This window comes from Lactuca serriola, chromosome 7 (assembly GCF_051521515.1).
Source record: "Lactuca serriola cultivar US96UC23 chromosome 7, Lser_US96UC23_V15, whole genome shotgun sequence".
Classification (NCBI taxonomy): Eukaryota; Viridiplantae; Streptophyta; class Magnoliopsida; order Asterales; family Asteraceae; genus Lactuca; species Lactuca serriola.
In genome coordinates, this window is record NC_136414.1 from 92,007,400 (window position 1) to 92,021,780 (window position 14,381).

At 30.2% G+C, this 14,381-nt stretch overlaps 1 protein-coding gene across 2 annotated transcripts; it reads left to right on the top strand.

Moving 5' to 3' along the window:
• The first annotated feature begins 420 nt into the window (after positions 1 to 420).
• Positions 421 to 2,785, top strand: LOC145063638 (uncharacterized). 2 transcript variants are annotated; one of them, XM_079011235.1, is made up of 6 exons: positions 421 to 595; positions 1,211 to 1,299; positions 1,438 to 1,708; positions 1,791 to 1,852; positions 2,146 to 2,227; positions 2,484 to 2,785. In XM_079011235.1, the coding sequence occupies exons 1-6, from the start codon at positions 553 to 555 to the stop codon at positions 2,591 to 2,593; spliced, it is 657 nt and encodes a 218-aa protein (XP_078867361.1). In that variant the 5' UTR covers positions 421 to 552; the 3' UTR covers positions 2,594 to 2,785. The 2 variants fall into 2 exon arrangements, with proteins under 2 accessions (XP_078867361.1, XP_078867360.1); XM_079011234.1 differs by having other exon boundaries at positions 423 to 595; positions 1,211 to 1,332.
• Positions 2,786 to 14,381: the final 11,596 nt, after the last annotated feature.

A 14,381-nucleotide genomic window follows, 5' to 3' on the forward strand; every position in this document is an offset into this window, starting at 1 on the left:
ACAACTATAACAACTTACTTGTTAAACTGTCATAGTATATTGTTGAAAGAAATATACAATCAAACCTTATGAAAATAGTCGTGTGACAAGGTTTGAAAACAAACTCAATGTTGTGAAAACAACAATGAACCAGAAAGATAAAAGGGTACTTACGGTTTTGAAAGAGGACCCAATTATTTTTTTAGGTGATCGATCCATAGGATACAAAACGAGTTAGAGGATATATAATTATATATTGTTAACTAACTTTATTAACAAAATAACTAACATTGAGTTTATTGTATTTTTATGAAAAAAAAATCAATTTAGCGTTAACCCGTACAATTGCTAAAACAACAAAGTAACAATGGATGAAACTTATTTAAAAAAAAAAAAAATATAGGGTCTTATATAAAAAAAAAACCTAATTTGCTTTAGCAAATGGTCGTTTCCTTCTGTGTTTTAAAATCATCGTTTTGCTTGCTCAAACTACGAATTAAGGACCTTCCTTTTTTTATCCCTAATAATTTTATCGGAGAGACACTGGAACAATAATAATCCAGGCGGCAAACAATGGCGGATCCTTACTGGAGATACGGAGCTTCGGCTGACAGAGGTTCTTCTTCTTCTTCTCTATGCAAACCCTATCTCTTTAAATTCTCAATCTATGACTCATATTCACAGCTTCAGTTACTTATCATGTGATCGAACTGTCATATCAATCACATGAGAGACAATATTCAAGTAATCTTGCAAACAGGCGTTTATTCTTGAATGGGAATGGTAAAGAAGACAATCGAAGGAAAAACTAAATAACTTCTAACCCTTGAACGTCTATGCCCTAGATGAATTTCAGTGCACCTCAGTCGCCCCTAGATTTTCAGTTAATCATTATTAGCGCCAGGTTATGCTTATTCACACCATTTGTTCCTTCTGATAGACGATTATTTGATCATAAGTCCCGACAATGATTAGCTTCACTTTTATAGAATAGAAATTGGGCGAAACTATATGAAAATTTGTGAAACATTGCACATCTTTTTCTTTCTCTAAAAAGAACATAAAAACCCTAGTCATAGTGGACACTGAACACCCACTGGTCTCTTCTGTTTCACTCAGTTAGTGATCAGAGCTATTTAAACTACACAATTCGAAACTATCTCTGATTGTTCATGTTTCAGTTTGAAGTTCATAAATACGATCATTCATGAATCTTATCTCACTGTAACAGCTAGTATCCTGAGGCCACCTTTACCTGGTTATCTAACATCAGAAACATCAACCTTACAATCCCGAACTCCATTTGCATCCCATGATCTAGTAAGCAACTCATCCAATTTCCTACTTAAAGATGTAAGAATCGAAAACTCAGTAATCTTAATTCTCATGTCATTTAACATTGTTTCTTTCTTGATATATTGATGACCAAATAACCAATGTCTATGATTATGATTGTAGAGTTTGGTTTCACGCCCTGGTGAATATGTTCCTGAATATGTTCCAGAATCTGTTTATAGTGGATATGGTGGTGGTGGAGCAACAAGCTTTAATGGTTATTCATCTTCTTTGGTAGATCCATATTTATCTGGAAGAAGAGATGCAACTCCAGGGATGCTTAATGAAAGACATGGCTCTTTGAAGGATGATGAGTTAACAGATGGAATTATGCAATCAAATGTCTTGTTTGTAGATGGGCTTCCAAATGATTGTTCTAGAAGAGAAGTTTCTCGTATCCTTTCCCCTTAAACATATTTTCATTTAGATTTTTTTTTTTTTTTTTTTTGTTTTTATTTTCTTGACTCTTGATAAAGATCTGTTTCGACCTTTCTTTGGGTTCAAAGAAATCAGAGTTGTGCACAAGGAGCCAAGAAATGTAAGTATTCCATTTCCTTTTTCATATAGGCCAAAATAAAAGATGGAAATAAGTATTTTTAATAGAATTAACACGAGTGTAAAAATATTTATCAATAAAACATAAGATTTTGTGACATTTGTTTATCTTTCTTTTGTGTTTAATTCTTATTCTAGACTTCTAGTACAAGTTTTATGGTTTTCTCATTCTTCTATTACAAAATTTTACACTTTTTATTCTTATTAAGGTATTATACTTTTGATGGGCAAAGATGTAATTTTGGAAATAATTTTTTGTTAAAATGTGAATGACAGAGGGAGGAGAAGGCGATGGTTTTGTGCTTTGTTGAGTTTGAAGATGCCAAATGTGCCTTAACTGCTTTGGAATCCCTTCAAGGTTTTGCTCGATCTTCAACTTGTTAATTTTGATGGAATCGTGAAAGGAATGGAATTGGTAATTCCATTGGAATGAACGGAGTAGAATTAAGACTTCATGTGAAGTGAAGTGAACTCATTCCATTCTATTCCTTTGTCATTCCATTCAACATCTTATCTATGAAAATCATCAAATTACATGATTTTAGTGAAAATTTTCAACCAATAGATAGTTTGACTTTTTGGTGTTGACTATTGAGTTGACCAATGCAATGCAGGTTACAAGTTTGACAACAAGAAACCTGACTCACCTGCCTTAAGGATACACTTTGCTCATTTTCCATTTAAACTGCCTTCTAATGACCAACACATTCCAGTTTCTCACTAAATTTACTTCTTTTTTTTTTTTTTTTTTTTTTTTTGAACATATAAAACATTGATGGAATAGAGTTTAACATTGCCACAGTGGCATCTTCTGATCGATCTTTTTTTCTTGTGAATGGTTTCTTCTGTAAAGGGACTTATTGTTGTTGTTCTTTTTTGTCTTAATGGGGACATTGCTTAATTTGGTAAGTCAAAACGTTTTTTTTTTTTTTTTTTTTTTTTTTTTTTTTTTTTTTTTCAAATTTGCCTTCATGTTTCATATCAATCTCATTTCAGTTATTTGGTTTTTCAATTTTTTTTTAAAGTTTATCTATCCATACAACATTTCTATCCGATTAAAAACAGATTTTATCCGATTATATTTGTATTTGAAAACAAAATGTTCTGAAGTATTTATTTGGTTTGAGTAAACTTGAATTTTAAACAAAAAAAAAAAAGACTTTTTATATGGTTATCTGAAACTATTTTTTTATAAAACCGTATCAACCAAATACAAAACTAGTTATATTGGTTATACAAACAAATGAAAAAACCCGACCAATATCGGTTAGGTTTTAACAGAAAATTGAAACCCAAAAATTCTATTCAATCTGAACCCGTTTCTTTTGGACAACTGATTTTTTGGTTTTTGAAAATAGTTATATACACATTATATATATTGAAATAAATAAGACATTAGTTTTATCTATTATAATAAACAATAAATATAAAAAAAATCTAAGAAAACGTTGAAATTCTATTACAAACTTTATTTCATTTGATGCAAATCAAATACGTATTCAAAATCCTTTATTTATTTATTTTTATTTTTATTATCATAACCCTCTTTTAAATATAATCTAGGAAACCCTAAAACCTAGAAAATCTATAGAAATACATAGAAAAAAACTTTGAGATATCTGATTTTTTTAGGGCTAAAATTCACAACTTTTTATATCAACCAGTTGATTTTATTTTGAAATTATATATATATATATATATATATATATATATATATATATATATATATATATATATATATATATAGTCCGACTCAAATGATGACTCAAAAAATAGTGACGACTGCAAGTACAATTCCCCACCACCCAATTCATCAATGGAACAAACGTCAAACACAATACTTGGACGTGACGCGTTCGCATGCGACACACATCCATTGTAACTAATACGAAGTCGATGATTTAATTACATACGACGAATGTCCATGAAACGTCATTTAAATGAGTTTATTATTTATTTTTGTTCAGGGGCGGAGGCAGAAATTTAAGATAAGGGGGGCTTCGACAATCAAAAGTTATTAAATAATTAGGAGAGAGTATGAACAAAATTTGATGAATTGATAGGCTATAAAGCAGTAATTAAAATAAATATAAATGTGATGGAGGTGGTGTCATTACCTAGGGCTCAATTTTGATTATCTCTTATATGCTATTACACTCATTGTTTTTTCACTATAACAATTGTTTTTTAATAAATAGTAATCTATATATTAAGTTCAAGTGGATGTGAACCTAAATATATGATATGAATTATAAGTTGTTGCAAAGATAAAGGACGTAAAATGTAATATTCAGCAAAATAGATATGAAAATGATTTGCTCATGGTGAAAGCAAATGAACATTAAAAAGTCTCACAAACACTCTAGGCAAATATATATATATATATATATATATATATATATATATATATATATATATATATATATATATATATATATATATATATATATATATGGTTAGGAGGGGATGACAAATAGTAACAAACTATGGGCTAGATATTTGATTCATAGCCATTTTATCTCCAATATAATTGAGTTTATTAAAAGATTGGCAGGGGCAGGACATCCGGCAGTCCCCCCACTGCCCCCGCCACTGTTTTTGTTTATTTTTGTATATATTTAATTTGTTTTTAAAAAAATTAAAAAAATTAAACATATATATATATATATATATATATACACACACACACACAAACACTTCGGTTTGTGTTTTTCTTAAATATCTTTAAAATTTTTGTTTTTTTTTTAATTTTTAATGTCTATTACATAGTTCAAGATTCTAGTGCTTTTGTTTATTTTTGTTTTTATTAATTTATTTATTTTTCAAACAAAATATCAGTTCGAGTTTTTAATTTTTAATGATTATAAAAGTTTTAAATAACAAAAATATTAAGGATCATATCATTCTTCGTTCATACTATTTTTAAGTCATATTATTATTATTATTATTATTATTGCTTATTTAACTTTCAAACATACACTTTTTAAAAGAAAAAAAAATTACTTTTGCTTATTTAACCCTCCAAACAATTAACTTTTCTAGAAAAATATCAAAATTTGGCATATAAATACAAGAATGCTATAAAATCTCACGAGATTTTAACGATAAATAAAATTAAATATTGACCTTTTATTTTTTCAAACCTACCACAAATATTTGTCCTTGCAGTCCTCATTTATTTTGAGTCTTCATTCGATCCAAATTTTATATATATATATATATATATATATATATATATATATATATATATATATATATATATATATAGGCTTAGGTTATTTTATTTTAATTAATTATTGTGTTATTGTATGCATCAATATAGGCCAATCATTTTTCTTATTTTAAGAAAGTAATTTACCTATATTATAAAATAAAAGAAAAACAGAATAATGCCATTTAATTAAAAGAAGGGTAATATTGTATATTTGCATTGCCTTAAAATTAGGAAACCCAAATTTTAAAAAAAGAAATTTACAGATTTTAATGGATCTTTGATTATCTTAATTTTTGAATTTTTTTAAAATTAATTTAGTTTAAATAATTTTAACATAATTTTTAATCATACCTGGTTTTATTCTGACAGAATGACATTCTTTTTATAATGATATTCTATGAAAATACAAGTGATAAACTAATAAAGAGTCTTACTTTTCGCAGAATAAACAAATTTTTAGATACAAGTCAAATTTTTTTATCACATCCTTGAAAAAATAAAAAACTTTATATTTTATTCTATAATAATGAAACACTCCCTAATAACAAACAAATATAATATATAGATTATTCTATTGGAATATACTATTACATATGACAATGAGTAGTGCATTTTTATGGAAGACCGGTGACCATTGAGGATTGTTCATGTCTATCCCACGCACATTCATCCAACTTTCGGGCCATTGATCATCATGTACTTCATTAATTCTATGAGAATAATTGTCATGAAATTGAATTATGTAAGAATAAAATTATGTGATAATGCTTTTATACAACAAAAATAAAACAATTTTTTGTAATTCTAAGAGAACTCATACTATATGTTAAAATCAAGTCACACAAATAACGAGCTCATAAATTATTTTTGTGTTCTTCAAGAATTTGAACATCAAGTTCTCTTTCAGGCATTTCTACAAACACCTAGTGTGCAATATTCTCAAATAATTATTTTTGTGTTCTTCCATATGTTACCTTTGCTACTGGTAGTAAGTTCTGGTCAACTGCTCGGTCATATATCTTCAGTCTAAAAACTTAATAAGATTTTATGGTTCACTTCCTAGAGCTTAATTTCAAGCTTTTATTCTTCCCAACTATGTTTAGACCATTCAAAGACTCAAACAACATCTTACAAAATGGAAAAAGATCATAAATCGGTAAGTAAATCATATATAAAATGCTATACGTTTGATTTATAAAACGAAGAAATAAAGAAAGGGGAATAGAAATCAAACCTGTTATCAATACATGGGTGTGTAATCAATTGGTCCGATCGAACCCTAAACGACGCACTTGACCCCCAAAATTTAAACTTCGAAGAAGCAGGGTCATTCTGCAGGTCCGACCTGCAGCTGAAAACGTTAACGAACCAACAAAAGAGGATGGATATAGAGGATCAAACCTGTTAAGAAGGAGAATACTTTGATGAACACTGCAACATACATCACTTGCTCTGTAGAGATCACAAAGCTAATTTTCAACCATATGTTAACAACTAAAATTCATACTTGCAATTTGTAATAGAGATGATGCCCTACGATTATTTATGTTCTGAAAAACCCTATTTAACCTCAAATTAATCGGTTCTTATTGAAAAAAAAATGCAGAAATCGAGAAAGAGTCGGAGTTTACCTGTATAGACGCTTGGGTATGGTACCGCTGGTTGATCGCCTTCTTCTACCACCAGCGTCAATGACCGGAACGTCGTGAAAAAACATCGATACAGTAGAAACGTAGGCAATAGGGGAAGAAATCGACATTCGAAGTAAGGAAGAAGGACATGATGATCAGGTTGAAGAAAAGGAGAAAAAGAAGAAGAAACCTAGGTTTCTTGATGGGTGGAGATCAGAAGTAGATAATGGCGGTGGGTGGACACCCATATGGAATCTTGAAGAAAAAAAACGATGATTATCGATGGAGGAGGTTGTGTTGAAGTAATCGATGATCTAATGCCATGTACAGATGTGAGGGAAAAGGTTGGGGCGACGATGAATAGAAGAGAAGAGGGAAGAGGCAGACATGAGGATATATATACTAGAAATTGGGTTTTAATTAAAACTGATATTCCTAAATTAAAGGGATATTAATTGATTTATCTATTTACCATAATTAATTAAATGTAAGATTACATATTTACCCTTTTGAAATGATTAGCCTACATTGATGCATACAATAACCTTATATAAGCTTAGGTACCTAACTCCATAATACTACATCGGTTTGTATCATATTTACATTGTAATTGCCTAAGGTTCTTAAACTTCAACCCCATAACTTGATTACTTCCAAAATCTTTGGACTTTCAACAATATCTTTCTTTTTACATCACGTCTTTCTATCGAATACCACCTGATGGGCTTCATATCCTACCACTACAAATGAAAGGATGTAGGAGAAATATAATGATGAATTTCCAAATTTTTTTGAAGTAAATCAAGTTTAGGGATGAAGTTTAAGAACTTTGGATGATTGCAATGAAAATTTAATGCAAAATGATGTAGTTTGATGAGGTTAAGTACCTAAGCTTATATAAGGTTGTTAGGCATATTCACTTTACCTCTCTCTCTCTCTCTCTATATATATATATATATATATATATATATGATTTAATAATAAGTAAAAATAAAAAGAAAAAAAAGAAAATGTTGCATAGTCTTCTCGTGTTGTGGCATGACAACGCATCACATAACCCGACAACCATCCTTATTTATTTTTTACTCACTAAATCAATGTAAATATTAAAATTAAGAGAGGATTAAAAGAAAAAATTTAATGTATTCCACATCTCATTTAGGAATGGCAACGAGGCGGGTTCAGGGTGGGGCATGGTTTCCCAACCCGCCCCGATAACTTTCGAGTATCTTATCAGGGCACCCCATTGGGCTTCGGGTTTTTCCATCGGGTTTCGGGTATCTTATCAGGTTTATAACAATTCATAACAAAATCTTTATTTTATTTTAGGGTACCCCGATGTCTTATAAAAAATATATGTTCTAGCATCTCTTTTAAATTAAAAATATGATGCATTACTTTAATAAAATAAACCGGACGATATATCAAAAATTATTTGATTTAAGTTTAGTGTAACACATCAAAACATAAAAAAAAAATGATCATTTACACCAGATTGTTAATGACTAAAAAATTGTCCACAATAAGTATTTTATCTTTCAACACGTGTAATTATATATATATATATATATATATATATATATATATATATATATATATATATATATATATAATCGGGGCGGGGCGGGACGAAGATAAACCACTTGTTGTCCCGAACCCGATAAAAAACCCGATAACGACCCGTTACCCGACCCGAAAAGATCGGGTTTCAGGTTTCTCCGTCGGGTTCGGGCTTTTTTGCCATCCTTAATATCATATCATTATTTTATATGAGTATTAATAAAAGATAAAAGGATATTTAATTGTCAATGTGAATATAACTAATTACTCCAATGTTTTTTCTATTTTTTTTTTTTTTTTTCTATTATATATTGTGAAATTCAACATATATGGTTGCCATGCTTCTATAAGTTGTTGACTTTAACAAATCTTATGTATTTGATTGCTATCTTCGTTTTTTGTAACAAAAGATACCCAAAGACTCGATCCGGTTAAAAAGAAAAACTATAAAACAAATTTCGGAAAAAAAGGTTTGCTAGGACTAGAAAATAAAATATTTTTATATTTGGTTTCATTTTAGGCAAACGTGTTTTTAAATAGAAATATACTTGCACTTAATCATGGATCGAAAGCGACATGCTTGGTCGACGATAACTGATTATTGATTTGCGGTGTGAAACCAAATAAAAAACGAAGGTGGTGGCCCATTTGATAAAGACAATGCGAGGGGAAGAATACGAAGATGTTTCTAGTTTGGTAGATAAGAATCATAAGATGCCCAACGAATGATCTATGAGAAGTTAACAATTTAAAATTGTTTCTGTTTTCGTGTTCCAAAACACATTGTGAGACATACGTATTATAAAAGTTAATTTAAAAGAAAAAAAAATTAAATATAAATATTAAAATATTTAAAAGCTTTGAATTTATAAGAAAAATAAGAAAAATAATGAATTATTATAATTGAAATGTTTTTTATATTTTAAATTTAAATAAATAAATAAAAAATTAATGAACTTTAATTTGGTAATTTTGAAATTAAAAAGTAAGTTAATTAATAAAATTAATATATATTTACTACTACATTTATTACAATTATTACACTATATTATTATATGTAATTTAATAAAATAGAAAAATTCACAAAATGATATGTTGAAAAAAAATTAATTTAAAATAACCATAAAATAATATTTGACAAATTGAATGAGAACGTGACAAGTGACAAAAAAACATTTATTTATTATAGTAGATTTTACTGCAAAAGTTGATTTTTTTATGGAAATATGACATCATTAGCCAAGGTTGTTTGTTAAATGCACAATAAGAAATGTTAATTTGACTAAGATTTCATATAGTATAAGTAATATCATAACATTTTCATAATGTGTTTCATGCAATGCAAAATAATGCCATAAATGCCTCATAGTAAATAAGAGTATATATAGTATAAGGTGCTGTTTGTTTTTTCGAAACGAAAATTCATGAAGTCTGCGGATCATCTTTGCAATCCTCTGTAGCAGAAGAGGTGGAACAAACGGCTGCAACCTATAATACGAAGCATGTTTGTTTTTTAACATCTGCAGACTGCTGCAGTAAAATGAAATTTAAATAAACTAATTTTATAAATTGAAAATAGTTATCAACATTGAAATTTAATAATTCTAGTTTTAACAGATTGAAATAATAATAAAAAGAACATGTAAAAAACAAAAATATAAAACTTTTTTTTAAAAAAAAAGCTTAAAAAAAATGTAAAAGAAGCTAATAGTTTTATTCTAGAAAAAAAAAAACTAATTTAAAAAAAATTAAAAAAGAAAATAATAAAAAATTAAGAAAATATTGCTAACGATGTCTACAAAGTTCGTAAAAAATTACACACGTTAAAAAGATGCAACTGAAATTGAAAATATTATTAATAAAACGGTAAAAAAATTAAAAAAATCAAGTTAAAAAAATCATGGAAATTATAAAAAAAAATTGTATCACATCCGTAAATAAAAATTTAAGAAAATCAAAGTTTAAAAAAAAAAGTTATACAAAAATTCTTAAAAAAACACTTAAAAAAATGAAAGTTGAAGAGGTTAGAAGAGGCAAGTCAAGTGCTGCGTCACACAGCACACGCGCAGAGGTTTTGTAGTATGAAGCCTTCCAAAAAACAAACTGCTGTGAGAGGTAAAGTGCTGCGCGTGTGCTGCGCCGCGCAACAATAAGTGGTTTGAAGAGGTTTTTATAGAAAAAGAAACAGCACCTAAGTAATATACAAACATTTAGAGATATGATAAGGGACATGTACTCTCTCTATATATTCATCTTGATTGGTTGCTATATTTTCTTACACTTACAAAAAAATCTTCTAAACACCACCTATTTATAATAAGGTTACAAAATGCCCAAAATATCCTACATAATGGTTTTACAAGTTTTATGGTTTGGACACTCATTTGATGCATCTATTAAAGGTCTAAAGTACAACGTTGCAAAAAAGTTAAAAACGTTTTTTTTACAGGGTCAAACCCGTCTAGTCCCATTTTGCCTTTGGTTTAGGCCTACATTGTCTTAGCTTATTATGAACATAAACATGCCATTTTTCTCATTTCGTCATTGAACTTTGCCTCTTATACATCAAACCTTCTATAAAGTACCCAATTGATTTTCAAAGGGTGAAATAAGTCTAAGGAACTTGTTTTATACTTAAATTACATCTCATTTACGTAATGACATAAAGAATTAAGTTATTATTTCTTTACAAGTACAAATAAGTACTCATAAAGGCCACAACTTCTCATTTAAAGATATAACTCTTTATTTCAAAAAGTATTTAATGAATTAAATGATCATTCATGATATTCCGTAATATCTTTTAAATACTTAATCTCATTCCATTCCAACTTCAATTTATGATTGCAATACTCATTATGCGAATCTCAACAAAGGAATTGAGATGTCTAGATCAAATTATGATGACTGTGAGCATCTTTATTGTTTCATTCATTTTTGAATATTCCAAACATTTTTGTTTTATTTTCACAAATAATTTTATTGAATAAAACACATCTGAGTCATATCTTGTTTTATGAATGTTAAGATGTGGAGTCTAATGCCGGAGGACCAGGAAATTTGAAGAGCATAGCCTAAGCGTTGTTAGATCAAAGTATAAATAATGAAGGATGATTGTAACATTCGTATTCCCCATACATATTTTATTTTTACTTAAATCAACTTAATTAGCTGAAATTTGTAAATATGAAATTTTGAGGATTTTATTTGAAAGTGCCAGGAAACCTATAATAGGGCGCAACACGTTTGACTTGTGGGCTGATGGCCTTTCCTAGGGAAGTAGACCTATTGAAAGGGAATAAAACCCGTGGAGATATCATTCTCAGCCTCCATAGCCTCCAGAGGACCCTTGAGTGAAACCCTAACCTCTTATCTCTTATTCTTGAGCATTTTGATGATTTGAGAGCATATTTGCTTTTTGAGTGAAGCTTGAAGATCAATAAGGTTTCCTTGTTGCATAGAAGGTGGTTCAAAGTTTATATCCAACAAAGACACTATATTTCTGGACTTTGGGGGTATAAAGTTCATACCTTGCTCTTTAGTTCATTAGATATAGTTATTTATTGTGGTTGCCATTTTTGGTCTATTGTGCTTATGTCCTTGGAGTTTAGAGAACTCCAACACCTTTTGAGCACTTTGGTATGCTCTCTGGACCTTTTGGACTTGGAATATTGAGATATTTTTCATTCCCATTAAGTCATGTAAGAGTTATGGTCCATTTAGTCATTTTTGAGACTTAAAGTTTAGATCTTGATTTTTTGGACCATCCTAATGAATAAAGTTGGAAACTTTATCCATTAAGAATCTATTAAGAATTAGATCTGAAAAGTTGGAGTTTATACCTAATGAACTAAGTCAAAAACCCTTTTGAAGAGGGTTGGGATGCAACACATTTGTTGAGAGCGTCGGGGCGCTTTTGAAATTTCATGAGACACGACTGTTTTAAGCCTAGAACCTGATTATTTTGTCCTGTAGTAGCACGGGGCACCATTGGACCCGAATGTTGACTTTTTGGTCCTGTCACACCCCAAAAACGGAACGACGGAAACGTTCTGGGGTGGATGACGTCATGTCAAGTATCACACCATATGCAATATAGTAATCAAAGTACAACAAACATTGCATTAATAGTAATAATTTTACATAGGTTACATTTCATAGCAACGTCAAAGTAATAAAGAAAGTAATATAGATACAGCTTGGTACTAGGCTGACTTCATATAAGCTCCCGGGATGTACCTGTCTATCTTGACCTGAGAATACAAGTTATTCTGAAAAGCGAGTATCAACATTTTTATAATGCTGGTGAGTTCATAAGTATTTAATGACATTAGTATAAATACATGTTTTATTCAAAATAACCTCATGAAAGGTGGTGGTTTAGAATCTACGGAGTATTAGAATCCTTTCCAGAAAATCCTATATTTTCTAAATAAAAGCAACCTTCTACCAAGGCCCAATTGTTTTATGTTCAAGGAGTAATTTCCCAAAAGAACTATCATTATAAAAATATAGTTTTTACTTTTAAAGGTGTTATGAGAAAAGCCCCAAGTAAAATAAAAAGGGAAATCATATTTTTCCTCAGCAGAAAACATTGTTGTCTAAAAGTATATAAAATCTAGACTCCGGGTGAAATGCCTCGCAAAGCTTAAAGGTAAATAAATCATAGACTTCAGGCGGGACGCCTTGCAAAGTCTAAAAATAAGTAAAACATAGACTCCAGGAAGGTATCGAATGAACAATACGCCTGGCTTAGTCTGGAACAAGAAAACACAGACTCCAGACGATATCATATGAACGATACGGCTAGCAAGGTCTAGAACATAGAAAAACACAGACCCCAGATAGTATCAAATGAACGATACAGCTAGCAAGGTCTAAAACAAAGAAAAACACAGACCCCAGACAATATCAAATGAACGATACAGCTAGCAAGGTCCAAAATACCTAGTGATCCTAAGTGGGTAGGTTTAAAGGTTTATAACATGACCTAGTATATAACTAGGAAAGTAGGTTAAGATGGTTTCAAAAATACCGTGATAATTCTTGTTACCTTAAGGCCATGAATTATAAGGTAAACATGGAGATACTCGTAACCACACTGATTGACAATCGAATACTTGACGCCTTACAAGCGTCAGAATGAATGTGACATTTGTCACCCCTTGGCTTGGTCGGCCGAGGACTGTAGCTAGCAGTCAGGGTGTGGGAGTGTCTGTCTCGTATATATCTATACACACAATGCCCGCTCTCCCTCCAGGAGACTCTGGTTACCAACTTGACAATGGTGGAATCCGTGTCCCGAGGATGTATCTCGTATTTCGAATTCTATTATAAGTATTGGAATAATGATATAGACTCACGAATGAACTGACTCCGTTGGAATTCTCCGTACTAGAAAGAGTAAATAGAATCTCCTAACTATTCCTATAATAGTTACTAATGTTTCAGGTATATGAATGACGAATGGAAGGATGTCCTTGCTACCCAAGGGAAATGAACTGGTCAATGGAAACCTTTATGTCTATACATGTATACATGATATATAACTAATGTTTAAACGACCTTCGGACGGATAACCAATACCCACCAGACCACATCCCAACGAGGAAAAGGAAATAGGGCGAAATAGCCTTCCTAAGTCCTTTAAACATTATTTATATAACTATACAAATATAGGCATGCATTTAATGAGATAAAAGCATAGAAGAAAACTTTGGTAAAACCTTTGGAAATCTTTACAAATAAGAATTTTCGACTTGATGTCACTTCATAAAACAAGCTTTGAAAACCTTTGGAAAATCTTTGGAAATACTTTTGATAATCTCACTACAAGAAAAATAGCCTTTAATGACGCGCAAACAATGACACTCGCTGATTCTCATTACGCATTTTTGGGCGTCCTTAAAAATATTGTCAGACTTCCAAAATTTGAAGGATAGTGGACACGCATTTTTGCGTGCCCTTAAATTAGTGTCTCAAGAAAAAAAATTAAAAACACGGAGGGCGCTTTATCTTAAGCATGCGTCTTCTGTAGGTGTCGCTTTATAATTTTAAGGAAACGCGCCTTGAGAAGATAACGGAGGGAAACAAAACCCTAAAATTTT